The sequence below is a fragment of the Vipera ursinii genome (genome assembly GCF_947247035.1).
Source record: "Vipera ursinii genome assembly, chromosome: 1".
Lineage (NCBI taxonomy): Eukaryota > Metazoa > Chordata > Lepidosauria > Squamata > Viperidae > Vipera > Vipera ursinii.
This window is the reverse complement of record NC_139512.1, coordinates 353448033-353475993: the sequence shown is the minus strand read 5'-3', so window position 1 is coordinate 353475993 and position 27961 is coordinate 353448033. Positions and strand designations below refer to the sequence as shown.

Below are 27961 nucleotides of genomic sequence, written 5' to 3'. Positions count from 1 at the left end.
CGGTCACTCATGCGCTCGTGTCCTCTCGTCTAGACTACTGCAACGCTCTCTACATGGGGCTGCCCTTGAGGACCACCCGGAAGCTCCAACTGGTACAGAATGCAGCCGCGAGAGTTGTGTTGGGAGTCTCCCGATACTCCCACGTTACACCGCTGCTCCGTGAGCTGCATTGGTTGCCAGTTGTCTTCCGGGTGAGATTCAAGGTACTGGTAACAGTGTTTAAAGCCCTTCATGGCATGGGGCCGGAGTACCTTAGGGAACATCTGCTGCCGGCATCAAGCTCCCTGCGCCCTGTGCGTTCCCACAGAGAGGGCCTCCTCAGGGTGCCGCCGATCAGAGAATGTCGATTGGTGGTCCCCAGGGGGAGATCCTTCTCTGTGGGCGCTCCGGAGCTGTGGAATCAGCTACCGGTAGAGCTCCGGATGGCGCCCGATCTTCGCTCCTTTCGTCGCGATCTCAAGACGTTTCTGTTTGTTCAAGCCGGCCTAGCCTGATGGGGATTGGTGGGGTTTTTATTCTTGTGTTTTAATTTTAACTTGGTGCTTTAGAATTTGATCCCAACTCTTTTAATATGGGCAATTATTTAATCTTGTTTTAACGTTTGTATTTAGTATTTTATTCTGCCCTGTGAACCGCCCTGAGTCCTCAGGGAGAAGGGCGGTATATAAATATTATTAAATTAAAAAATTAAATTAAATTTTCAATCGATCAGTCAAAACAGAGCTGGAAAGGGACCTTGGAGGTCTTCTAGTCCAGCCCCCTGCTCAAGCAGGAGACCCTGTATCGTTTTCAGACAAATGGTTGTCAAATCTCTTCTTGAAAACCTCCAGTTATGGAGCGCCCACAACTTCTAGTGGCAAGTCGTTCCACTGGTTAATTGTTCTCACTGTCAGGAAGTTTCTCCTTAATTCCAGGTTGCTCCTCTCCTGGATTAGTTTCCATCCATTGTTTCTTGTCCTGCCTTTAGGCGCTTTGGAGAATAAGCTGACTCCCTCTTCTTTGTGGCAGCCCCTGAGATATTGGAATAGTGCTATCATGTCACCCCTAGTCCTTCTTTTCTCTAAACTAGCTATAACCAGTTCCATACCCGGTACCTAGTTTTCCGAGAGCTCATCCTGTAGACAGGCCTATCATCTAACCACGGTTCCTACCATATGTGGTGTTTTTTTTTGTTTTCTCCGAGGGACGATCTATGTGGCTAGTGCTTTTAGTGTCTGCCCGGAGGCCACGTGAAGAGGAACGACTTTTGAGCCACTGATTCTGAGGGGGGAAAAAAGCCAACCTCCAAATCTCGGCCTGTTGCACAACAGGGACGGCGGTTTCCCTCAGCTCACTGGAGGATGAGGCATTTCAATAGGTTAGTACCAGGGGTAGGCCACCTTGGCTCTTTTATGTCTGGTGGACTTCAACTCCCAGAATTCCTGAGCCAGCCATGCTGAGGAGAAAGGGAGAGGTTTCCATGCGGAGCCAGGCCAGCTCAGGAATTCTGGGAGTTGAAGTCCACGAGTCATAAAAGAGCCAAGGTGGCCTACCCCCTGGGTCAGTCGAAGTCAGTTTAATGCTTCGGCATCCATTTCACTGAACCTCGTTTCAAATTATCGGACGTCCTCTGGAACTGACAGGGTGCATATGTGGAGGAGGCAGGGTCTCTGCCGGCGAGCGCGCCCGGATCGCGCGGTTTAACCGCAGGCTTGACGGGATTAGCGAAAATGTCAAGAGACAGCCCTTTTCCTGGCTACCTGTTCAGCCTTGAAAATGTACTCGTCGCTATCGGGCGCAGTTGAAAGACAAAGAGGCTCAGTGGGAGCGGCAGAAAGCCTGTGGCAAGCCACGTCGTCGTCCTGTCCCTGTCAGAAAGATGAAGGCTTTGATCTATCTGGGAGGTCAGGGACGCCTCCAGATTAGATGGAGCCTCGCAGCGGAAGGCCCCGCTAACTGCCGCTTCCTGGAAGGCTGCTGCGCTGGGCAGACCTGGCCCGCTGCCTCACTCTCCTCCTCCTCTTCTTCCCATCTCCATTCCCACAGAGCCCCTGCCTGCTCTTCTAGGCCTGGTGGCTTTTTTTGTTTTATGCAAAGGAAGGATAGGAGGAAGAGGAAGAAAGGGAAGATTAAAAAGGAGGGACAAGAAGAAGAGGAAGAAAGGGAAGATAAAAAAATAGAACAGAGAGAGAAGAGGGGAAGGGAGGAAGGGAGGAAGGAAGGAAGGAAGGAAGGAAGGAAGGAAGGAAGGAAGGAAGGAAGGAAGGAAGGGAAAGGAGGAAAGGAAGAGGAAGGAGGAAAGACCAAGGGAACACGAGAGGAAGGAAGGAAAAAATGAGAAAAGAGGGAGGGAGGGAGGGAGGGAGGGAGGGAGGGAGGAAGAAAGGAAAGGAAATGAAGGATGGAAGGAGGAAAGGCCAAGGAAGAAAAAAGTGGGAGGGAGCAAGAGAGAGAAGGAAAAAATGAGAAAAGGGAGGGAAGGCGGAAGGAAGGCAGGAGGGAAAAAAGAGGAAGGAAGGAAGAGGGGAAAGGAAAGATGGAAGGAGGAAAGGCCAAGGAAGGAAAGGAAAAAGTGGAAGGGAGGGAGGGAAAATGAGAAAAGGAAGAAAGGAAGGAGAAAAGAGGGTGGGAGGGAGGGGGAAGGAAGGAAAAAGAGGAAAGAAAAGGAGGAAAGACCAAGGAAGGAAAGAAAAAAGTGAAAGGGAGGGAGGGAGGGAGGAAGGAAGGGAAAAATAAGAAAAGGAAGAAAGCAAGGAGATACGAAAGGAAGTGGGGGATCAGGAAGTGATTGTCCCCCTTCTGAGGTATTATAGCAGAACACGGGATTGACAATCCAGCATCAACCAGCAGATTTACTGGGCTAAAGACTGCATTCCCAACAAGAGACCACAAGTCAGGGCGGGTTGCCATACGGCCTTATATAGCTAATGGGCTTTCAACCCAATCAACTGTGACTGAATACAATAGAATAATAGAGTTGGAAGGGACCTTGGAGGTCTTCTAGTCCAACCCCCCTGCTCAGGCAGGAAACCCTATACCATTTCAGACAAATGGCTGTCCAGTCTCTTCTTAAAAACTTCCAGTGTTGGAGCATTCACAGCTTCTGGAGTCAGGTTGTTCCACTGGTTAATTGTTCTGACTGTCAGGAAATTTCTCCTTAGTTCTAGGTTGCTTCTCTCCTTGATGAGTTTCCATTCGTTGCTTCTTGTCCTGTTTTCAGGCGCTTTGGAGAACAGCTTGACTCCCTCTTCTTTGGGGCAGCCCCTGACCTACCCAATTCCAGCAACCATTCTTTATATGTTTTACCCTCCAGTCCCCTTCTCTGCTCTTCTCTGCACTCTTTCTAGAATCTCAACATCTTTTTTACATCGTGGTGACCAAAATTGCCCCCAAACCTGCAAGAATTTATTCAGGCTATACCCAAGAGTCAAGACTGACTCCAAGAAAACACACAAACACACACACACACGCACACACACTAGATTTAATGGCTCAGTAATTGTGTGATTCCTTAGAGGCTGCCAGATAACAGCATTTATCAAATTGATCCAAAAGATCCTGGAATAATTCTCGGATTATAATCATTTATTTATTAGATATTTATCTCGCCTTTATTACTTGATAAGTAACTTGAGGCAGCAAACATACATACAAGCTCCTCCTATTTTCTGCACAACAACCCTGTGAGGTGGGTTGTACTGAAAGAAAGGGATTGACCCTAAGTCACCCAGCCTGCTTTCATGCCTGAGACAGGACTAGAACTCCCAGTTACCTGATGATTAGCCTAAAGCAGGCGTAGGCAACCTTGGCTCTTTTATGACTCGTGGATTTTAACTCCAATTGTCGTAAGTGTGAAAATGGTCGTCTCTCTTTTTTTAACTGCCATTGTAACTTCAAATGGTCACTAAATGAATGATTGTAAGTTGAGAACTACTTGTAGTTCAGAATGTAACAATGTAGTATGCTTTTGGTTTCAACTATGGGTAACAGTTCTGTGCATTCAGAAGGGAGATGTTTATTCATTCTCTTCCTACCTCTTTCTCTGTCTATACTGGAAGATCTCCCAGGATTCTTCCAACTAGAATGGAATGGAATAGAATTACAGGATAGAATAGAATAGAATAGAATAGAATAGAATAGAATAGAATAGAATAGAATAGAATAGAATAGAATAGAATAGAATAGAATAGAATAGAATTACAGAATAGAATAGAATGTCAGAATAGTATATAACAGAACAAAAGAATAGAATAGGATAGGATAGGATAGGATAGGATAGGATAGGATAGGATAGGATAGGATAGGGTAGGGTAGGGTAGGGTAGGGTAGGGTAGGGTAGGGTAGGATAGGATAGGATAGAATAGAATAGAATAGAATAGAATAGAATAGAATAGAATAGAATAGAATAGAATAGAATAGAATAGAATAGAATTACAGGATAGAATAAAATAGAATAGAATAGAATAGAACAGAACAGAACAGAACAAAATAGAATAGAATTACAGGATAGAATAGAATAGAATAGAATAGAATAGAATAGAATAGAATAGAATAGAATAGAATAGAATAGAATGGAATGGAATGGAATGGAATGGAATGGAATGGAATAGAACAGAATTACAGAATTACAGAATAGTATTTAACAGAACAGAATTAGAGAATAGAATAGAACAGAATAGAATGGAATGGAACAGAATTATAGAATAGAATAGAATAGAATAGAATAGAATAGAATAGAATAGAATAGAATAGAATAGAATAGAATAGAATAGAATAGAATAGAATAGAATAGAATAGAATAGAATAGAATTACAGGATAGAATAGAATAGAATGATACCTTGGAGGTCATCTAGTCCAACCCCCTGCTCAGGCAGGAAACCTTATACCATTTCAGACAAATGGCTGTCCAGTCTCTTCTTAAAAACTTCCAGTGTTGGAGCATCCACAGCTTCTGGAGGCAGGTTGTTCCACTGGTTAATTGTTCTGACTGTCAGGAAATTCCTCCTTAGTTCTAGGTTGCTTCTCTCCTGGATGAGTTTCCATTCGTTTCTTCTTGTCCTGTTTTCAGGCGCTTTGGAAATAGGTTGACCCCCCCTCTTCTTTGTGGCAGCCCCTGACCTACCTAGCTTCTTATCCTGGCTTCAGGTGCTTTGGAGAGTTACTCTTATAATAAGGTGTTACTCTTATTCTGTTATTATTTCAATACAGAAATGATGCACTTCTGAACGTCTATGATGCTGAGCACTCTAAAATGATTACAGTGCCCTCCTATAAACAAAATGTAAGATCAGCCTGGCACTGTTTCATTATCCAAGTGATAAGGCCTTTTAGGAGTAAAGGTTCAGTCCATTAAATAAATATCAGGGCTAAACCTGTTAAACAGCACAGATCCAAACCATTAAAAAAAACCCCTTTGCCTCAGTAAAAATAAACACACCGTCTGCCAGACACTCACGCATAAAAGTTTTATCTTTAGCCAAAGCAGCAAAGTTTCAACCCATTTAAAATAAAAACTGCAGAGGGGTTGGGGGGGGGGAAATCATGCAAGAAACATTTTCCATCCAGTATTAACAGACTGTAAACCGAATTATCAGAACAAGATAATTTTTACTAGCAAAAGCCTAAGAGTGTACCTTTAAAATAAAAATTGTCCATTTTCACTGTTTAGAGGAGACTTTGCTTAATCTCAGTTAGCATACATATCTTTCTAAAAAAAATGAAAGAAAGAAAAGCATTCTAAAGTGGGCATTTGCAAGGGAAAACAATTCATCTTTCAGGAAAACTACCCCAAAAGCAAAATTGAGACAGAGGAATGCTAACAGGACACAGTTAAAAACAAACAACAACAACAAGAATAGTACAACAACGATAGGTGGTTTAAAAATGGCCCTAGATTTAACGGAATGGCAATTTAGGGATTCCTAGTGGAACCAAGGAATTTATCAAACTGGTCCAATAATGCGTGGATTATATTTCTTGCTGTTGGTCATTTCAAAGAATTCAAGTCTCTTCCTTTGTTTTCAGCACCAGTTAAGGCTCTTAAGAGCTTTTTATTGAGCGCACCAAAGAATCTCATTCATCGCTGCACCACTTTATCAAAGTTTTTTTTTTTTTTGGAGAGAACATCCATCCGTCCATTTGACAGGAATGGAACATCCTGCAGTTTGCAGGGGGTTGGATTTCATAACTGCTTCTGGTCCGCTGACTGGAGGTTGGGGATCCCTGCCCTACATATCCTATCCATCCATCCATGCATCCATCCAGTGGTGGGATTCAAATACGTGAACAACCAGTTCTCTGCGTGGATGCCGCTACCAGAAGCCTGTTCTGAGCCTGAGCCTCCGAGGCCCAGAATGGACTTCCAGAAGCGGCATCCATGCACTTCCAGTGGGCCATTCTGGGCCTGGAAGGCCTCCTCCATATCTTCAAGGCCCAAAGCGGACTTCTGGAAGCGGTGTCCAGACACTTCCGGAGGGCCGTTCTGGGCCTTGCGAAAAAGGGCTAGGGCTTCAATGGGCACCATCCGGTTCGCTGAACTCAACAAAAAATTAGCTATTGGTTCTACCGAACCGGTGCGAACCGGCTAAACCCACCATGGCATCCATCCATCCAACCATTTGATAGGACTGATGTTTTAATGGCTGGCTATCTATCTGTCTGTCTGTCTGTCTGTCTATCCATCCATCCATCCATCCGACAGTTGACATTTTACTGCCTGCCTGCCTACCTACCTACCTATCTATCTCTATCTCTCTATCACCTGTCCGTCCATCCATCCGACAGTTGACATTTTACTGCCTGCCAGCCTGCCTACTTGTCTGTCTGTCTGTCTGTCTATCTATCTATTCTATCATCCGTCCATCCATCCGACAGTTGACGTTTTACTACCTGCCTGCCTGCCTATCTATCTACCTATCTACCTATCTACCTACCTACCTACCTACCTATCTATTCTATCATCCATCCATCCATCCGACAGTTGACGTTTTACTGCCTGCCTGCCTGCCTGCCTACCTACCTACCTATCTATCACACCTTAAAGGCTCAATCCTTCCCATCCTGCACCCTTAATCCAAGTGGCAAGGGAAACAGACAGGCTGTAACGTTACAAGCAGGAGAGCACGTCAAGCCACCCTCCACAAGCAAAGCTCTAACACGCAGCGCATCCCTGTATCTCTCATCAGTTCCCAACCACTCATCATCAGGGTTTGAGACACTTTGAAGGGCTGCAAACAAGCCACTTGATTAAAATCAGATGCAAGGCAAATTCTCCTTGGCAGAGCAAATCCTCTTCCACTGAACCAGAAGTGGAAGAGGAGGAGGAGGAGGAGGAGAAGAGAAGAAAAATCAAGCCGCGTCCCCGGAGGAACAATGTGCACGCATCTGCACAGTCTTTGGAACAGCGTCTAAGTTGAAGTGGTAAGTGTCAGCCATCCTTACAAGTCCCCCTGGTGATAGCTTTGCTTTTCAAGCCTTCAACCTACTTTGACAGTGAAGTATAAAAACGTGAAGGTCAGTGCTACTGGTTAAGGACAAGCTGAACACAGGGGGCACGGGGGGGGGGGGGGAAACATAATTTTGGAGTTTCCTCCCCTTCCTCCGGAATCCAAAAAGTAATCTCCCTAAGGCAAAAGGAGAAGTTTGTTCCTGCACAAATAGTTTATCTAACGGTATCTTTGAAGGGCCTATGTAGGAGGAAGATCTTCACGAATCCAGGCAAAGGTCAGGAGATCAGATTCTTTAGTAAAACAATCTGGTGGCAGGCTTTTTTTTTGCCACAATGTAAAAAAGATGTTGAGACTCTGGAAAGAGTGCAGAGAAGAGCAACAGGGATGATTAGGGGATTGGAGGCTAAAACATATAAGGAACTATTACAGGAATTGGGTATGTCTAGTCTAAAGAAGAGAAGGACTAGGGGTGGCATGATAGCAGTCTTCCAATATTTGAGGGGCTGTCATAAAGAAGAGGGGGGGGAGGGTTATCAACCTATTCTCCAAAGCACCTGAAGGCAGAACAAGAAACAATGAACGGAAACTCATCAAGGAGAGAAGCAACCTGGAACTAAGGAGGAATTTCCTGACTGTGAGAACAATTCATCAGTGGAACAACCTGCCTCCAGAAGTTCTGGGTGCTGCATCACTGGAGGTTTTTAAGAAGAGACTAGACAACCATTTGTCTGAAATGCTATAGGGTTTCCTGCCTGAGCAGGGGGTTGGACTAGATGACCTCCAAGGTCCTGTCCAATTCTGTTATTCTACTTTCTTGCAAAGAAGTCTACATTGTGGCAGGCAGTTTTCAGCATCCCTGGCTGACAACATCCTTGAAAGATCTATGCACAAGTCCGGTTTTTACAAAATCAGCAGGGATGGAGTGGTTTTAGAGCCGGGTTCAACCAACTCTGGGTCCGTGGACTGGTACCGGGCTGCAGCATGCCAGCAACCTTGGTGGAGCAGTGGGCTAATGCCTCCTTAAGTAACACCAGCTGCCTGCAATTAGTGCAGGTTTGCGTCCCACCAGGCTCAAGGTTGACTCAGCCTTCCATCCTTCCGAGGTAGGTAAAATGAGGACCCAGATTGTTGGGGGCAATTAAGCTGACTTTGTAATAATGCCACTTGGGGTGTGTGTGAAAGCCCTAACAAGCAGGCATATACATAGAATGAAGGCTACTGCTAAGCTTGTAAGCCGCCCTGAGTCTTCGGAGAAGGGCGGGATATAAATGGAATTAAAATAATTTTTTTTAAAAAAACCGGTCCGCAGAAACAAGCAAAGCCCCATCCGTGCAATGCAGAGAGCACACAAAACCACGCACTCTCCGGCCCGCGGAAAAACCTCTCTCCACGGAACCGGTCCCTGGTGCCGAAAAGGTTAGGGACCTCTGTTCTAGAGCATAAAGGCCATTTTAAGCGCAGGTCACATGATGAAAATTTGGGCGCTTGGCAACTGGCATGTATTTACGACGGTCGCGGTATCCCGAGCTCATGTGATTGCCATTTCAAAGACCACTCAACTTGCACTGTAAGTTGAGGACTTCAGGGAACGAAGGAAAAATCATCTAGGATAATCTAGAACAGGGGTCTTCAAACTTGGCCCTTTTATGACTTGTGGACTTCAACTCCCAGAATTCCTCAGCCAGCTTTGCTGGCTGAGGAATTCTGGGAGTTGAAGTCCACAAGTCATAAAAGGGCCAAGTTTGAAGACCCCTGATCTAGAAACTCAGTTCTGAATCAAAGGCACAGGAAGAAATGCTAAGATCTGTTAAACTCTACTTATTCTCAATAAGAAGACTTCACAATAATCACAAAGATAACAATCGCAGAATCTTGGGTGGAATCATGTACAAGTATCCCTCTACTTATAACTATTCATTTAGTGACCCTTCAAAGTTACAACAGCACTGCAAAAAGTGACTTATTTTTCACACTTAACAACCATTGCAACATCCCCAGGGTCACTTGATCAAAATCTGGACTCGTGGCAAGTGACTCATATTTATGACGGTCGCAGTGTCCCGGGGTGATGTGATCCACCTTTTGTGACCTTCTGACAAGCAAAGTCAACAAGGAAGCCGGATTCACTTAACAACCGTGTTATTGCAGTGATTCACTTAACAACTGTGGCAAGAAAGGTCGCAAAATAGGTCAAAACTCACTTAAACAACTGTTAACAACAACAGCAATTTTGGGCTCTGTTGTGGGACCACCTGTGCTTATTCTCACTAATAAGACTATTCACAATAATCACAGAGATAAACACGCACAGAACCTTGATGAATATCGGTTATTACAAATTGTTATTTTGCTCTCAAAAAAAAGAGCTTGGAAATCATAAATAACAAATGTTAATTTGAATATTGATGGGAAATTAAAGCTTGGGGAAAAAGCTATGACAGGACATTGATGGTATACAAGGATTGAATGGAAACACAATTAAGATATGTATAAGCTAAAAATTATTGATAAATGTAACAAGGGTGTTTTTACTTAGTTGAAGAGATAGCCTAGTATGAGATAGTAGATATTAAGGGGAAAAGAGAGGAAATATTTGATGCTGTAACTTGAGACACTACGGTGGGAAGGTAACAGCGTTCCGTGCGCCTTTGGCGTCTAGTCATGCCGGCCACATGACCACGGAGACGCCCTCGGACAAGCGCTGGCTCTTCGGCTTTGAAACGGAGATGAGCACCGGCCCCTAGAGTCGGAAACGACTAGCACGCATCTGCAGGGGAACCTTTACCTTTATATATGAATGAATGAATGAATGAATGAATGAATGAATGAACCTTTATTGTCAAAGTACAACCATGTATACATTGAGATTGGCTGAGCCTCCCTTCATGCCCCCACCCCCCAGCTTACAGTGACACAAACCCTCCATCTGTGTGTGTGTGTGTGTGTGTGTGTGTGTGTGTGTGTGTGCAAAATAACACCACACTGCAAACATTTGACAATTTATCCATTCAGGACTTTACTCCCTTCTTGATAAAAGACGCCCCAAGTGATTTTAAGCATCCCCTACCTGAAGGTCCTTCAAGTTTGGAAATGGAATTCCAATGGTGAGAACCGCCCGGGCGTTGTCATCGGAAAAATCCAGGCCTTCGCTGACTTTGCCTCTGCACACAGCTATAAGCAGCGCTCCATCTGAAGCGATAGAACACAGCCCTCTAACATCATACAGGTAGCCCTTGATTTACAACCATTCATTTAGTGACCATTTGAAGTTACACCAACAGTGAAAAAGGTGACCTATGACCGTGGCAGCATCTCCGTGGTCACATGATCAAAATTCAGACGCTCAGCAACTAGCATGTACCGTGTTTTCCTGGAAATAAAAGCGGGTCTTAATTTTATTTTATTTTTGCCTCCAAAAGAGGCGCCAGGTCTTATTTTGGGGGTGTGTGTCTTTTATACTCACCTCCAGCACCGACAGCCCTGCCCACTTCTTCTGCAGCCAAAGGAGCAGCTTCATTCTGCAGCTGCATTCGGGCCTGCATTTCGCAGTCAGGCCTATCCGGAAGGCCTCTGCAGCCGAGTACCGAGCTATGGATTCAATCCATAGCTCGGTTCTCAGCTGCAGTGGCCTTCCGGAAAGGCCTCTGACTGAGAAATGCAGGCCTCGCTGCAGAAGACGCCGCAGAAGAAATGGGCCAGCAAACAGAGGCCTGGCTGTGAGGTAAGTGGGTGTGGGTCATGTGGGTCATCTCCACCTCCCCACCCCTGCCCTAGCTTGATTTTTAGGTGTGCCTCGCCCCAAAACTAGGTCTTATTTTCAGGGTACGCTTTACCTCACCTACGGCACTGATATCCCCACCCAGCCGGTCCACTTCTTCTGGGGCCAAAGTTCTGCAGCTGCATTGGGGCCTGCATTTTGCAGTCAGGCCTTTCCAGAAGGCCTCTGCAGCTGAATACCAAGCTTGTTTCTTGACTGCAATGGCCTTCTGGAAGGGCCTGTGACTGAGAAATGCAGACCTGGCTGCAGAAAACGCGGCAAAAGAAGAAATGGGCTGGCAAGGAGAGGCCTAACTGCGAGGTAAGTGGGTGTGGGGTGTGTGGGGCAGCTCCACCTCCCAACCCCTGCTCTGGCTTGATTTTTAGGTGTGCCTCACCCCAAAACTAGAGCCTATTTTGGGGGTAGGGTTTATATTAGGCCCACCCTCCAAAATCAAGCTAGGGCTTATTTTCAGGGTAGTAGGCCTTATTTTCGGGGAAACAAGGTTAATAATAATAATAATAATAATAATAATAATAATAATAATAATAATAATAATAATAATAATAATAATAAGAAGAAGAAGAAGAAGAAGAAGAAGACGACGGAAGGGACCTTGGAGGTCATCTAGTCCAACCCCCTGCTCAGGCAGGAAACCCTATACCATTTCAGGCAAATGCCTGTCCAGTCTCCTCTTAAAAACTTCCAGTGTTTATGAAGGTTGCACTCTCCCAGGGTCATGTGGTCACATTTTGTGACTTTCCCATCAGTCTTCTGACAACAAAGTAAATGGGGGGAAGCGTAACAACCACATGATTTCCTTTACGACAGCAGTGACCCACTCAACAACAACCCTGGCAAAGAGGCTGTAAAATCGGGCGCAACTCACTTTGCCACCTTCTGGCTTAGCAATGGAACTTCCGGTTCCAATTGTGGTCATAAGGTGAGGACTACCTGTAATATGGTAGAATCTTGTTCCACTCAAAGTAGGTTCCAGCTAGGTTTCCCCCCACCCCTTTCTGCATTTTTACTTACCTCTGCCATTCTGAGACTTGATGGCATCGGAGTATATTTGAAGCAGCTCATCAAAATCAGATTTGTCGCCTCCTTTGGGTTCCACAACGACCGTTTTAATCAGCTCCAGCTTCTCCCACAAGCCTGTGTGCAGCCAGCGGTCCTTCAATTTATCTAACATCTCCACAGAAGATCCAAAAAGAAAACGGGAGGATTATAAACCCAGCAAGCAAAGAAAACGGACACAGGCCGTTCTCCACTTACAGCCATTCATTTAGGGAACAATCAAACTTACGGCGGCACTGAAAAAGGTGACCTATGTCCGTTTTTCACACTTATGGCCACAGCAGCATCCCTGTGTGTCACGTGATCAAAATCCAGACGCTGGGCAACTGGTTCATATTTATGACAGTTGCAGTGTCTCGAGGTCAGGTGATCACCTTTTTGCCACCACAATAAATAAATAAATAAATAAATAAATAAATAAATAAATAAATAAATAAAACAAATAAAACAAATAAAATAAAATAAATAAATAAATATGATGACATGATGTTGGAAGGGAACTTGGAGGTCATCTAGTCCAACCCCCTGCTCAGGCAGGAAACCCTATACCATTTCAGACAAACGGCTGTCCAGTCTCTTCTTAAAAACTTCCAGTGTTGGAGCATTCACCACCTCTGGAGGCAGGTTGTTCCACTGGTTAATTGTTCCAACTGTCAGGAAGTTTCTCCTTAGTTCAATCTAGGTTGCTTCTCTCCTTGATAAGCTTCCATTCGTTGCTTCTTGTCCTGCCTTCAGGTGCTTTGGAGAATAGCTTGACTCCCTCTTCTTTGGGGCAGCCCTTGAGATACTGGAACGCTGCTATCATGTCCCCCCTCGTCCTTCTCTTCATTAAACTACACATACCCAATTCCTGTACCCGTTCCTTATGTTTTAGCCTCCAGTCCCCTGATCCTCTTTGTTGCTCTTCCCTTCACTCTTCTGACAAACTAAGTCAGTGGGGAAGCCAGATTCATTTAACAGCTGTGTTACTAACAGTGATTAACAGCTGTTGCAAGAAAAGTCATAAAGTGGGACAAAGCTCACTTAACAACTGTCTCCCTTAGAAACAGAAATTTTCGGCTCAGTTGTGTTCATAAGTTGAGGACTACCTCTAATCATTCCTGTATTCGCTGTAATAATTCACTGTAGCACAAAAATCAACTAAAGCCCTCCGAAAAATTTCTGAGTAAACCTTAGGCGGAACTAGAACTCACCGTCTCCTGGTGACTGGCCAAAGGTCACCCAGCCAGCTTTCATGCCTAAGGCAGAACTAGGACTCACGGTCTCCCACTTTGTAGCCTGGAGTCTTAACCACTAGACCAAGCTGGCTCTTAAACATAATACATAAAACAAGCAGGAGCATGATTGCTAAATTCTGATAAGCTCTACATGCCTAAATCCCATAGATTTAATATATTTATAAATTTATAGACATAGCAATAGCTATAGCACTTAGACTTAAAACACCGCTTCACAGTGCTTTACAGCCCTCTCTAACCGGTTTACAGAGTCAGCACCTTGCCCAACAATCTGGGTCCTCATTTTACCGACCTCGGAAGATGGAAGTCTGAGTCGACCTTCAGCCGGTCAGTATCGAACTGCTGGCAGTCGGCAGAGTCACCCTGCAATACTGCATTCTAACCACCACGGCAATATTTAGAATGACTGCCTATATCAGTATATCTATTTCTGTTGTGAGGAAAGCTGGATCCAACCCACGTTTACCAGACACACATCTGAGCTAAAAGCACTGTGTTCAGTCCACTTCCTGACTGGGCTGACTAAATTAATAGTTTTGGATGGACGATTTTGAGATCCTACTGCGGGGTGTCCCAAAAAGACAGCTTGCTGCTCTTTTTCGATCAGGGCTTCCATGGAACACAAGCTGAGGTACCACAATCATTTTTCATTGGAAGGAATAAATAGCCTGCGTGAGCCAATATGCTGTTTATTCACAAGAAAGGAAGAAAAACAAGGAATCTTGATTTTTATCGTGAGTAAATGCAGTTCTTGGCAGTGTGACTATTTCCCCCCCCATATTGCTCCATCGATATGTAAATGACGTGTTGCAACATAGCATAAGGAGAAAAGAAGAAATAGGGGAGACATGATAGCAGTGTTTCAGTATCTGAGCGGCTGCAACAAGGCAGAGGGGGGTCACAAGGCACCAGAGGGAAGGATGAGAAACAATGGTTGGAAACTGATCAAAGAGAGAAGCAACCTGGAATTAAGGAGAAACTTCCTAACAGTGAGGACAATCAACCAGTGGAACAGCTTGCCTCCAGAAATCGTAGGTGCTCCATCACTGGAGATTTTTAAGAAGAGACTAGAGAGTCGCTTGTCTGAAATGGTATAGGTTCGCCTGCTGGAGCAGGGGGCTGGACTAGAAGACCTCTAAGGTCCCTTCCAGCTCCATTGTATATAAGCATGGTCCAATCTTATTTTCACTTACTACCTGGCATCCGTTAACGGTTGCCCACCCATCTACTGGAGGCCCTTGAAATGCAGGGGATATTGCCAATGAACCACTAAACTGATTTTGTACCTCCAAAAATGGTCATTTTCAAACATTTCCAAGAGCCTGCATCAGCCCTTAGCTGATTTCTTGGCTTGCTCAATTTTGGATGTATGTTGAGGGGAGGAAACCTATTCCAGATCCAACCTGGGTTGGTCCCTGGGACCAAAGATATAATCTTCTGAGCTTCTGGGCTCGTGATGGGGCACATATGGAGGGAACCTCTCTCACACCTGGTATTGAACCCAAAGTCTGTGCTAGGCTTAATTTTGCAGTTTGCAATTGTACTTTGCTTAATATGACAGGAGGCTAAAACATATAGGGAACGGCTGCTGGAATTGGGTATGTGTAGTTTAACGAAGAGAAGGGTGAGGGGGGACATGATAGCAGTGTTCCAATATCTCAGGGGCTGCCCCAAAGAAGAGGGAGTCAAGCTATTCTCCAAAGCACCTGAAAGCAGGACAAGAAGCAACGGATGGAAACTAACCAAGGAGAGAAGCAACCTAGAACTAAGGAGAAACTTCCTGACAGTTAGAACAATTAACCTGTGGAACAACCTGTAGATAACAGGCCACCTCCTCTCTGGGTATAATCTGCTCCCTCCCTCCCTTTCTATTCCGTTTAGTTTTATTTCAGTTGCATTGTAAATTTAAGATCTTTACTTACTGCTTTAATGTTTCACAAGGCATTTTAATCATCGTCTGTTAAGCCGTTGGCGAGACAGGTGGCATACCCTGATGATGTTACTTAGTTGGGTAATAAAACGTCTGCAAGGAATCTACCAAGCTCAGAGAGCACCAAGGATCCCGCCACTGTCGTTGTCTTTCTCCACCTGCCCCATTCACTTCTAGCACTGATGATGTTACCTAGTTAGGTAATGAAACATCTGGAAGAAATCCACCAAGCTCAGACAGTACCAACAACACTAGCAATAGCACTTAGACGTATATACGGCTTCGCAGTGCTTTACTGCCCTCTCTAAGCAGTTTACAGAGTCAGCCTATTGCCCCACAACAATTTGGGTCCTCATTTTACTGACCTAGGAAGGACGGAAGGCTGAGTCAACCTTGAGCTGGTCAGGATCCAATTCTTGGCTTTGGGCAAAGTTAGCCTGCAATACTGCATTCTAACCACTGTGCCATCAAGGATCCTAGACCAAAAACCCCATGGTCCTTCTCCTCTTCACATCCCATTCTCTACTAGCACCGATGATGTTACCTAGTTGGGTAGTGAAACATCTGCAAGAAAGCAACCAGGCTCAGAGAGCACCAAGAACCTCATAGTCCCCCCAACATCTCACATCCCGTTCCCCAGTAGCACTGATGACGTTACCTAGTTTAATAATGAAACATCTGCAAGAAAGCAACCAAGCTCAGAGAGCAACAAGGACCCCTCATTTCAACCCTGAGCTACAAATATTCTCCTCCTTCTCTTCCACCCTCCCTCCTCCCCCTCCCCTTCCTCCCTGCAAACTCCCCTCCCTTCTAGCACTGATGATGTTCCCTAGTTGGGTCATGAAATGTCTGCAGGAAAACCACCAAGCTCAGAGAGCACCAAGAACTCCACAATTCTCCTCCTCCTCCTCACACTCCACTCCCTACTAGCACTGATCATATTACCTGGTCTGGTCATGAAACGTCTGAAAGAAAACCACCGTGCTCAGAAAGCACCAAGGACCCCACAGTTCAATCTTGAGCTACAAATATTCTCTTCTATCAAAAAACAAAAAACAAACCTCTTATATCTTTTTTCTTTTTTAAAACATCACATGCCCCATTTGCATTCTATAATTAAACCAGGTCTGGGAACAGGGCGATAAAGCGCATATTGCAAGCAAGGTGATGATCAGCATTGTGCCCACACTTGCACCATCAACTGTGAATAATTCATCGTCGGTTCTGAAGATCAGAGTATGCATGAGTCAACTTCGAAGGAACGCAAGGGATTTCATGGGAAGGGTTTTTCTTTAAGGATCATGATGAAGTGCCAGTTGCCAGCAGGACACAACATTGTGTGTCCCATGCACCGTAAACCCAACACAGCGAGCTACGAGATGTCTCTGGGTACCGAGAGGGCATGAATTTTTCAATAAAGCTTTTAAATAATGGAAAACATGAACAGCGACATCGGTAATGAAAAATGAAATGTTTTTGCACACCAAAGGTTCCACAGCTAATATGCTGAACCTGCCAACATTGAGGTGGAAAAAGGTGATTTTTTTAAAAAAAAAATGGAATTAAATCTTTGTTGTTAGCTGCGAAGTCATGTCCAACCCATCGCGACCCCATGGACAACCTTCCTCCAGGCCTTCCTGTCCTCTACCATCTTCTGGAGTCCCTTTAAGCTCACGCCTACTGCTTCAGTGACTCCATCCAGCCACCTCATTCTCTGTCATCCCCTTCTTCTCTTGCCCTCAAGCTTTCCCAGCATTCGGCTCTTCTCCAGTGAGTCCTTCCTTCTTCTCATTAGGTGGCCAAAGGATTTGAGTTTTAGCTTCAGGATCTGGGCTTCTAAAGAGCAGTCAGGGTTGATCTCCTCTAGGACTGACCGGTTTGATCGCCTTGCAGTCCAAGGGACTTGCAGGAGTCTTCTCCAGCACCATAGTTCAAAGGCCTCAATTCTTTCTCGCTCGGCCTTTCTTATGGTCCAACTTTCACTGCCATACATTGAAACTGGGAAAACCATGGCCTTGACTATACACACTTTTGTTGGCAGGGTGATGTCTCTGCTTTTTAGGGTGCTGTCTAGATTTGCCATGGCTTTCCTCCCCAGGAGCGTCTTTTAATTTCTTGGCTACAGTCCCCATCTGCGGTGATCTTGGAGCCCAGGAAAATAAAATCTGTCACTACCTCCATTTCTTTCCCATCTATTTGTCAGGAATTGAGAGGGCTGGATGCCATGATCTTGGTTTTCTTAATGTTAAGTTTCAACCCAACTTTTGCACTCTCCTTCTTCACCCGCAACAATCTACCTCATGCATAATCGGACTTATCCCACGCTGGAAACCATTCCAACATTTAAGAATTACATTAAGGCCACACTTGGAATACTGTATCCAGTTTTGGTCACCACGATGTAAAAAAGATGTTGAGACTCTAGAAAGAGTGCAGAGAAGAGCAACGAAGATGATCGGGGGACTGGAAGCTAAAACATATAAAGAACAGTTGCAGGAATTGGGTATGTCTGGTTTAATGAAGAGAAGGATTAGGGGTGACACGATAGCAGTCTTCCATTATCTCAGGGGCTGCCCCAAAGAAGAGGGAGTCAAGCTATTCTCCAAAGCACCCGAAGGCAGGACAAGAAGCAACGGATGGAAACTAATCAAGAAGAGAAGCAACCTAGAACTAAGGAGAAACTTCCTGACAGTGAGAACAATTAACCAGTGGAACAACCTGCCTCCAGAAGGTGTGAATGCTCCAACACTGGAGGTTTTGAAGAAGAGACTGGACAGCCATTTGTCCAAAATGGTATAGGGTTTCCTGCCTGAGCAGGGGGTTGGACTAGAAGACCTCCAAGGTCCCTTCCAACTTTATTATTATTATGGATTGGATTGGCTGAAATAATTTACAAGCCCTTTTGCGTATAGTATGGAGATTAAATACATTTAGCTCAAAGTACAGGTAGTCCTCGATTTACAACCATTTGTTTAGTGACCATCCAAAGTTACAGCAGCATTGAAAAAATGACTTATGACCATTTTTCATGCTTACGACCGTTGCAGCATTGCCCACAGTCACATGTTTGAAATTCAGACACTTGGCAACTGACTCATATTTATGACAATTGCAGTGTCCCAGGGTCATGTGACCCCCCTTTTGCCACCTTCTGACAAGCAAAGTCAATGGGGAAGACCCAGATTCACTTAACAGCCGTGATACTAACTTAACAGTTGCAGTGCTCCACTTAACAACCATGGTAGGAAAGGTCGTAAAAGGAGGCAAACTCACTTAACAACTGTCTCGCTTATGAACAGAAATTTCGGGGTCAATCGTGGTCATAAGTCAAGGACTATCTGAAACCTGGTTTCCCATCGCTAATTAAATTCCCCATCCAACCCTTTTGAGATAATTCATGTCAACCAAAACTGACAGTCCAGTTTTGCTTCCTGCTTGCCTGTTTGTGATGGGAAAGAGCCCTCTGTAGCTGACTTGCTTAGCAACAGAAATTTGGGGCTCGGTTGTGGGTCGTAAGTTGAGGACTGCCTATGCAGATAGCCCTGTTTGGTGACTGCGTGAAGTGGCAACTGCGCTGAAAAAAAGAGACTTATGATCATTTTTCACACTTATGGCGGTCGCAGCCTCCCTGTGGTCACGTGGTCAAAATTCGGACGCCTGGCAACTGACTCATGCTGACAAGGATTTTTAACATCTCCTTGCAAACGGCATGTGCATCATCGTGCTTGAAAGCAGCTACCATTGTCCCAATCCCCAAGAAAACTGCAGTTGAGTGCCTGAATGACTACAGACCTATTGCATTAACGTCTGTAGTCATGAAATGCTTCGAAAGGCTGGTTCTCCAACATCTTAGGACACAGGTCGGCAACCTGCGGCTCCGGAGCCGCATGCGGCTCTTTGAGCTGTCTCTTGCGGCTCCCAGCCGCCCGGTGCGCGCGCACCTCTTCCAACGGGCAGTGGTGCGCGCGCACCTCTCCAAATGGAGAGTGGCACCGCCCGTTTGGAGAGGTGCACGCGCACCTCCCCGAATGGGCGGAGGTGCGCGCGCACCTCCCCAAACCTTTGGAGAGGTGCGCGCGTACCTCTGCGCGAATGGGCAGCGGTGCCGCTCTTTCAGGAAGCCCGCCGCGGCCCGTCTGTGAAGCTGCCGAAAGCGGCAGCTTAGCAGAAGGGCCGCGGCAGCTTCCGCAAAGAGCGGCGCCCCTGCCCATTCCGAGAGGTGCGCGCGCACCTCTCCGAACGACCGGAGGTGCGCGCGTACCTCCGCGCGAATGGGCAGCGGTGCCACTCTTTCAGGAAGCCCGCCGCGGCCCGTCTGTGAAGCTGCCGAAAGCGGCAGCTTAGCAGACGGGCCGCGGCAGCTTCCGCAAAGAGCGGCGCCCCTGCCCATTCCGAGAGGTGCGTGCGCACCTCTCCGAACGACCGGAGGTGCGCACGCACCTCTCGGAATGGGCAGGGGCGCCGCTCTTTGCGGAAGCTGCCGCGGCCCGTCTGCTAAGCTGCCGCTTTCGGCAGCTTCACAGACGGGCCGCGGCGGGCTTCCTGAAAGAGCGGCACCGCTGCCCATTCGCGCGGAGGTACGCGCGCACCTCCGGTCGTTCGGAGAGGTGCGCGCGCACCTCTCGGAATGGGCAGGGGCGCCGCTCTTTGCGGAAGCTGCCACGGCCCGTCTGCAAAGCTGCCGAAAGCGGCAGCTTTGCAGACGGGCCGTCGCCATCAGGCAACCGGGAACCGGTTCCATCTCATTTTTTAAAAAATGGCAGCCGCGTGCGTCCGCGCATGCGCAAAAAACCTTTTTGCGCATGCGCGTGCATGGACACACGCACGCGGCTCCCTCTTTTTTTAATTTGTGATGGAACCGGTTCCCAGTGGCTCTTTTTCTTTTTTAGGTTGCCGACCCCTGTCTTAGGACATGCCTCCCACTGGACTTTGATAAACATCAATTTGCCTACAGGGGAAATAGGTCGACAGACGATGCCATAGCTACTGCTTTACACTCTGTAGCAAGTCATCTCGAGAAGCCTGGAAGTTACCTCAGGATGCTTTTTGTTGACTACAGCTCGGCTTTCAACACCATTTTGCCGAGCATTCTCATCGAGAAGCTGACTGACTTGAAATTCTCCCCCGCCATCTGCAATTGGATTCAAGATTTTCTTAGGGATTGGGTACAAACAGTGAGGGTCGGCTCTGCTTTGTCCACCCCCCTGAAGCTTTGCACCGGCACGCCACAGGGCTGTGTGCTTAGCCCCTATCTGTACTCTTTATACACTTATGATTGTGTATCATCTGACCCATCCACTGTGATAATCAAGTTCACAGATGATACAACTGTGGTGGGTCTCATTACAGGTGGGGATGAGACAGCATATAGGGCGGAGGTACAAAAACTATCCATATGGTGTAGTAACAACAACTTGCACCTAAACATCGGCAAGACGAAAGAGATGGTGTTAGACTTCCGGAGAAAAAAGGAGGAACCTGCCCCACTTTACATCGGAGAGAACTGTGTAGAGAGAGTTTCCTCCTTTAAATTTCTGGGAGTCTACCTCTGTGAAGATCTGACCTGGAAAGTTAACACAACCCAGGTGGCCAGAAAGGCCCAACAGAGGCTTCACTTTCTTAGGGTCTTGCGGAAGAACAGAGTAGAACAACAGCTAATAACCCTCTTTTACCGGTCTACTATAGAGAGCGTCCTCTTGTATGGTATTGTGGTTTGGTATGCTGGTCTGATAGCTGCGGATAGTAAAGTATTACAGAGGGTAGTGAGCACAGCACAAGACATTGTGGGCTGTTCCCTGACACCACTGGATGACATCGCCAGGGCTCGTTGCCTTGGAAGAGTGAGGAAGATTCTCAGGGATGACTCACACTCTGGACGGTATCTCTTTACTCTCCTACCATCTGGTAGGAGATATAGGAATATAGCCAGCTGTACCAACAGGCTGAAAAATAGCTTTTATCCCTGGGCTGTTAGGCTTTTAAATGAGACATAATCTTATGCAGAATTGACTTGGGAGGCCGGTGTGTGGTGTAGTTGGTTCACATAGTGTGATGGGATGGAGGGTTTGTTGTCACTGTGTGTTGGGGGGAGAGAGCACGGGGGGAGGCTCAGCTAATCTCAATGTACACATGTTGTACTTTGACAATAAAGGTTTATTATTATTATTATTATAATGGTTGCAGTGTCCCGGGGTCACGCGATCCCCTTTTGCCACCTTCTGACAAGTAAAGTCAATGTTACTACTTAACAACTCCAATGATTCACTTAACAACTGTGGCAAGAAAAATCATAAAATGGGGCAAAATTTCTCACCTAGAGATAAATTGTGGTCATTAAGTCGAGGAGTACCTATACATTTTAGTTTGCACATGCTCTTTTCCCTTCCTGATCTAATGCAGGGCTTTTCAACCAGTGGTACGGGTACCACTTGTGGTACATTGGCACCTGGCAAGTGGTACACGACCATCCTAGAAATGTGGTAGCGGGAGAGGGGAATGAGCTGAACCGGTGGCAGCACTGCACAAGCCCTGAGCGAGAGACGGCTGGAGCTGCAGGGCTGTCAGGGCTCAGCGGAAGCGCCAGGATCAGCGCCAAGCTCCAGCTGGAGCTCGGCGCTGATCCTGACCCTTCTGAGCCCAGAAGAAGCACCGATCAGCTGGAACGTTGCAGCATCTCCAGGGTTTTGTGATTTACATTCAGATGCTTGGCAACTGATTCATATTTATGATGGTCACAGTGTCCCAGGGTCATGTGAAGTGACCAAAACCTGCTGCAACCACCCAACGGGGGGGGGGGGGATAAAAACCAAACACCCCCCCACCCCACCCCCGCTGCCAATCCTCAACAGAAATGCTCACAACAATGAAAACCTCGGACAGGAGGAAGAGCGCCGCCGGGCGGGCAGGCAGGTGTCTTGCTCGGCTGTGGCTTGGGGGACACTTTTTCCAGTGCCATTGTCACTTCGAACAGTCACTAAGCGAACTGTTGTAAGTCGAGGACTACCTGTACATCCCTTTTTTCCTTTTTTTTTTTGAGTCATCAAGTTTTTGACATCTTGCTAGGTGACTGGTAGTACTCGGATGTTGCCATATCCTACAAGTGGCAGAATGGGTGAAAAAGTTGAAAAGCCCTGTTCTATATCTCTTTTATTGTTTTTCCCCTTTATTGCCCCATTTTGCGATTGCTACAAAATGCTCCAGAAGGGAAGAGAAAGTAAAACAAAATAAGATAAAACAAAATAAAACAGCAATGTTTGTGATGGAGGGCAGCATTTATTTCATAGTTCTTGCTTAAATTGTGCGGCAAATCCGTACACCAAATGTAATAATTGAAAGGGGAAATTAGACTGCGTCTTCCAACGAGTTCTTTCCAACCATTTTACCAGGGTTCAAGAGAAAAGGAAACGGGGCGATCGCGAATTCTTCATTCGTCTTCCTGTTGCTATGCGTATGAGATAGTTAAACTAACGGCGCAATTAATTATTAAACGGAGCTGCCATGCCGGGTGGGAAACTGGACGGGGAAGAAAATCCCATCTGCCAGTTCAGCGTGTAATGTTTTTAGATATCGTGTCCGATAATCTGTCAGCGACTGCCACTAGGCGTGCTGATTTATGCGATGTGAAGTCACCGCTGGAAAATATCCTTCCGTGTGTAAAAAAGCCAAGTGCCAGCGGTCACTCTAGACCAGACCTTTGTGGGTAAGCGGCTGAACACAGCTTTGGCTAAAGATGCGGTACATTTGGTCTCTGGAACTTCTAGCCATCATCGCCACAATACTTATTGACGGAATAACAAGAATTGGAGGTCTTCCGCTCCAGGGGGTCCCCAACCTGTGGGCTGTGCGGGCAGCCCCACTCACAGGACCGTTGCGGACACTCGGGGCCCCCCCCTCGTGCGAGCGTGGTGAGTGCTCACGGTCCCACTCGTGTGAGCATCAAAAAAGGCTCGCGGCCCCCACTTGCGCAAGCACCTGGAGCCTGACTCGTGCGAGTGTCACAGGCGCTAGCTGCCCCACTCACGCAAGCGTTCGGGGTCTCATTCGTGCAGGCAAAGGGTGCTCGTGCGTCCACACGCGCACTTGCCTGCTCCTCCCACAAAACGGTCTCTCCTCCCCCTCACGAAAGCTTAGGGAACTCTGTTCAACCCCTTGCTCAGCCAGGGGACCCTTTACCAGTGGTGGCAAACCTATGGCACGGGTGCCAGAGGGGGGGATACTCAGAGCCCTCTCTGTCGGCATGCACGCCATCACCCCAGCGCCCCCGGAGAGTTGCCCCTGGGTGCGGCCCGCATGGAGCAGCGCAGCCAAGGACATGGCAGCTGGGCAGTGGGGAAAAGACTCCGCCCTTGCTCCCTGTCGCGCGAAGATGATGCGTGCGTGGAGGATGTGGCCGCCATGCCACTGCTGCACCGCCTGGGCGATCTGCTGCGGCAGGCCGTGGAGGGGGTGGGTGGTCCTGCGGGCGGGCAGGGTGGGGTGTGGTTTTTTGGCACAGTCTCTAAAAGAGCTCCGGATGGCTCCCGACCTTTGCTCGTTTCACCACGACCTGAAGACTTGGCTATTTGAACTTGCCGGCCTGGACTGAGGGACCGGGATTTTAGATTTTTAAATTTTAAAAAAAATTTAAATTTTAGAATGTGTTTATTGTTTAGGGCTATCTGATTTAATTCTATTTTAATTTTTATATATTATGTGTTATTTATAATGTTTTAATTGCCCTGTACACCGCCCCGAGTCCCTTCGGAGAGGGGCGGTATATAAATCCAAATAAATAAAATAAATAAATTTGCCGTCACTGTCCTATACCATTTCAGGCAAATGGCTGTCCAGCCTCTTCTTAAAATCTTCCAGTGTTGGAGCATTCACCACTTCTGGAGGCAGGTTGTTCCACTGGTTAATTGTTTTAACTGTCAGGAAGTTTCTCCTTAGTTCTAGGTTGCTTCTTTCATTGATTAGTTTCCATCCGTTGCTTCTTGTCCTGCCTTCAGGTGCTTTGGAGAATAGCTTGACTCCCTCTTCTTTGGGGGCAGCCCCTGAGATATTGGAAGACTGCCATCATGTCACTCCTGGTCCTTCTCTTCATTAAACTAGACATTGGCCTGCGTCTAAACTGGCTGTTGGCTTTGCAAGACTTAATCAAGCCCACAACTGACCATCCCATTCAGAGCCCAACTCTCTCAAACGATGTAAGAAAAGGGATTTGGATGCTATCTTAAAAGAAAGTGACCAATTTCATCTTGGAAAATGCCAAAGGAACAATAAAGGTTGTAGGAGAAAGAAGAGAAGAGGAAGAAACATTTATTTTTAAATGTTACTATTTTAAAAAATATGATTAGGGAAAGAAGGTAAAACCCCAAAAGGTGAAATCCATTGGTGGGATTCAGTCGGTTTGCACCGGTTCAGTAGAACCGGTAGCTAATTTTTTTTTTTTTTACTTCAGCAAACCGGCTGAAGCCCTAGCCCTTTTTCGCAAGGCCCAGAACAGACCACCAGAATTATGTGGACGCCATTTCCGGAAGTCCGTTCTGAGCCTCGGAGGCCTGGGGGAGGTCTTCCAGGGCCAGACCGGCCCACTGGAAGTGAGTGGACAGCACGTCTGGAAGTCTGTTCTGAGCCTTGGAGGCCTGGGGGAGGTCTCCCGGGCCCAGAATGGCCCACCGGAAGTGAGTGGACACCACTTCCAGAAGTCCATTCTGGGCCTTGGAGGCCTGGGGGAGGTCTCCCGTGCCCAGAACAGCCCACCGGAAGTGAGTGGACGGCATGTCCGGAAGTCTGTTCTGAGCCTTGGAGGCCTGGGGGAGGTCTCCCGGGCCCAGAACGGCCCACCGGAAGTGAGTGGACACCACTTCCAGAAGTCCATTCTGGGCCTCGGAGGCCTGGGGGAGGTCTCCCGTGCCCAGAACAGCCCACCGGAAGTGAGTGGACGGCACGTCCGGAAGTCTGTTCTGAGCCTTGGAGGCCTGGGGGAGGTCTCCCAGGCCCAGAACGGCCCACCGGAAGTGAATGGATGCCACTTCCGGAAGTCTGTTCTGAGCCTTCGAGGCCTGGGGGAGGTGTCCCAGGCCCAGAACGGCTCACTGGCAGTGTGTGGACACCACTTCCGGAAGTCCATTCTGGGCCTTGTAGGCCCAGGCCCAGAATGGGCTTCTGGAAGTGGCGTTCACACAGAGAACCAGGTATTCAGATATTTGAATCCCACCACTGGTGGTCTTAAGAAGTGACGAGATCCTTTCTAACTTTTTATCCTGAGAAAGGACTAGAGTTAGCAACTGCAGAATATTTTTGAATTTAACATCAGGTCACTGCATAGTTGAGGACGACATACTGTCTCTCTCCATTCTGAGAAAAAGCTGGTCAGCAGAGGAAGATGTGTGCCTGTAGCTTGTTGACTAGGTTTAACGTTCTTTTTGTTCAACCATTACTTTAAATAAAAACTGAGGTAATGCTATCCAAAGCAATAAATGTGAGTTGGGCGGCCTTACAAATTCCATAAACACAGATATTCTATTGTTTCCCGACAAGCTCCTATAGCCTCTTGATGCCACTTGCCAAAAGTCAATCTAAAAATGGCAACATTTCAGTAGTAAAATTCTCTTAATAATGACTTTTTTTAATATTAAAGATGGGAAAGTCTCCCATTACCATTCTTCCCTTTAGCTCCTCTGAAATGTCCCAAAGCCAGATATTTCTGGTTTTCTCTTTCTTTCTTTTCTTTCTTTCTTTCTTTCTTTCCTTCCTTCCTTCTCTTTTTTCTTCCATCCTCTCCTTTCTTTCTCTCTTCCTTCCTTTCCATCTCTCCTTCCTTTCTTCCTCCATCTTTCCTTCTCCTTGCCTGGACATCTTTCTTTCTTTCTTTCTTTCTTTCTTTCTTTCTTTCTTTCTTTCTTTCTTTCATTCTTTCTTTCTTTCTTTCTTTCCTTCTCTCTTTTTTCTTCCATCCTCTCCTTTTCTTTCTCTCCCTCTTCCTTCCTTTCCATCTCTCCTTCTTTTCTTCCTCCATCTTTCCTTCTCCTTGCCTGGACATCTTTCTTTCTTTCTTTCTTTCTTTCTTTCTTTCTTTCTTTCTTTCTTTCTTTCTTTCATTCTTTCTTTCTTTCTTTCTTTCCTTCTCTCTTTTTTCTTCCATCCTCTCCTTTTCTTTCTCTCCCTCTTCCTTCCTTTCCATCTCTCCTTCTTTTCTTCCTCCATCTTTCCTTCTCCTTGCCTGGACATCTTTCTTTCTTTCTTTCTTTCTTTCTTTCTTTCTTTCTTTCTTTCTTTCTTTTTCTTTCTTTCTTTCTTTTTCTTTCTTTCTTTCTTTCTTTCTTTCTTTCTTTCTTTCTTTCTTTCTTTCTTTCTTTCCCTCCCTCTCCTTCCTTCTCCTTGTCTTACCATCTTTTCCTTCCTTCCTTCCTTCCTTCCTTCCTTCCTTCCTTCCTTCCTTCCTCCCTCTCTTCTTTCTTTCTGAACAGTTTGCTCCCAATGTTTTTCCATTCCCACCCCAATATTCCCCAAAAGACATTAAGGAAAAAAAAAGAATCACAGGATTCTTGCATTAGAACACATCGTTTCTAAACTAAAGCATTTTCCACATAGGTCGCATATATAGACACATTCATTCCATTCCGGCACTATCTCCTTAATAATAATAATAATAATAATAATAATAATAATAATAATAATAATAATAATAATAATAATAAACCTTTATTGTCAAAGTACAACATGTGTACATTGAGATTAGCTGAGCCTCCCCCTGTGCTCTCTCCCCCCAACACACAGTGACAACAAACCCTCCATCCCACCACACTATGTGAACCCACTACACCACACACCGGCCTCCCAAGTCAATTCTGCATAAGATTATGTCCCATTTAAAAGCCTAACAGCCCACGGATAAAAGCTATTTTTCAGCCTGTTGGTACGGCTGGCTATATTCCTATATCTCCTACCGGATGGTAGGAGAGTAAAGAGATACCGTCCAGGGTGTGAGTCATCCCTGAGAATCTTCCTCACTCTTCCATCGGAAGTGAATGGATATTTAAGGGATGCTCTACAAGGAGAGAGTAAACAAGAATTAAACCGCAGAGTAAACAAGTATTAAAATCCCCGCTCACAAATCTCCTGAAGGACTGGTGGGGAGGGAAAGAATGAAATACAGTAGAATCAAATTATTCTGAATGAGGGATTAACTGTTGGCGGGTTCTACCAACGAAGCACACGCTGCCCTCCATGTTGGATTCCTCTTTCTTATTCCATCAACGTCCATACTTTTCACAAACCAGGGTTGATGGGAAACGGCTCAGCTTAGAAGTGACCACTCCATTAAAGGTTTACAGTAGAAACGTTACCGAAAATATAAAACGGGTTGATCTGTATCTGCCCACATTAATCATTAGGAAACCCACCTCAACGGATCAAAAAAACAGGACGCCAAGCTCAAACACACTCTTAAGGTATATCAACTTTAAAAATTTAAGAGCCATTATTTCTCCTGGCTCCCTACTTAATAGCATTGAAGCCAGGCCTTCCGATTCTTGTCTCGCAGCT

General features: G+C 46.2%; 1 protein-coding gene across 1 annotated transcript in view; it reads right to left on the bottom strand.

Annotated features, from left to right (window-relative positions):
- Positions 1-27961, bottom strand: part of BRIP1 (BRCA1 interacting DNA helicase 1) — a 114471-nt gene that overhangs the window by 25210 nt on the left and 61300 nt on the right. The window contains exons 15-16 of the mRNA XM_083379665.1: positions 12221-12380; positions 10496-10617 (exon numbers count right to left, since the gene is read on the bottom strand). Coding sequence (XP_083235791.1) covers positions 10496-10617; positions 12221-12380 — 282 coding nt within the window. The remainder of the gene's footprint in view (positions 1-10495; positions 10618-12220; positions 12381-27961) is intronic.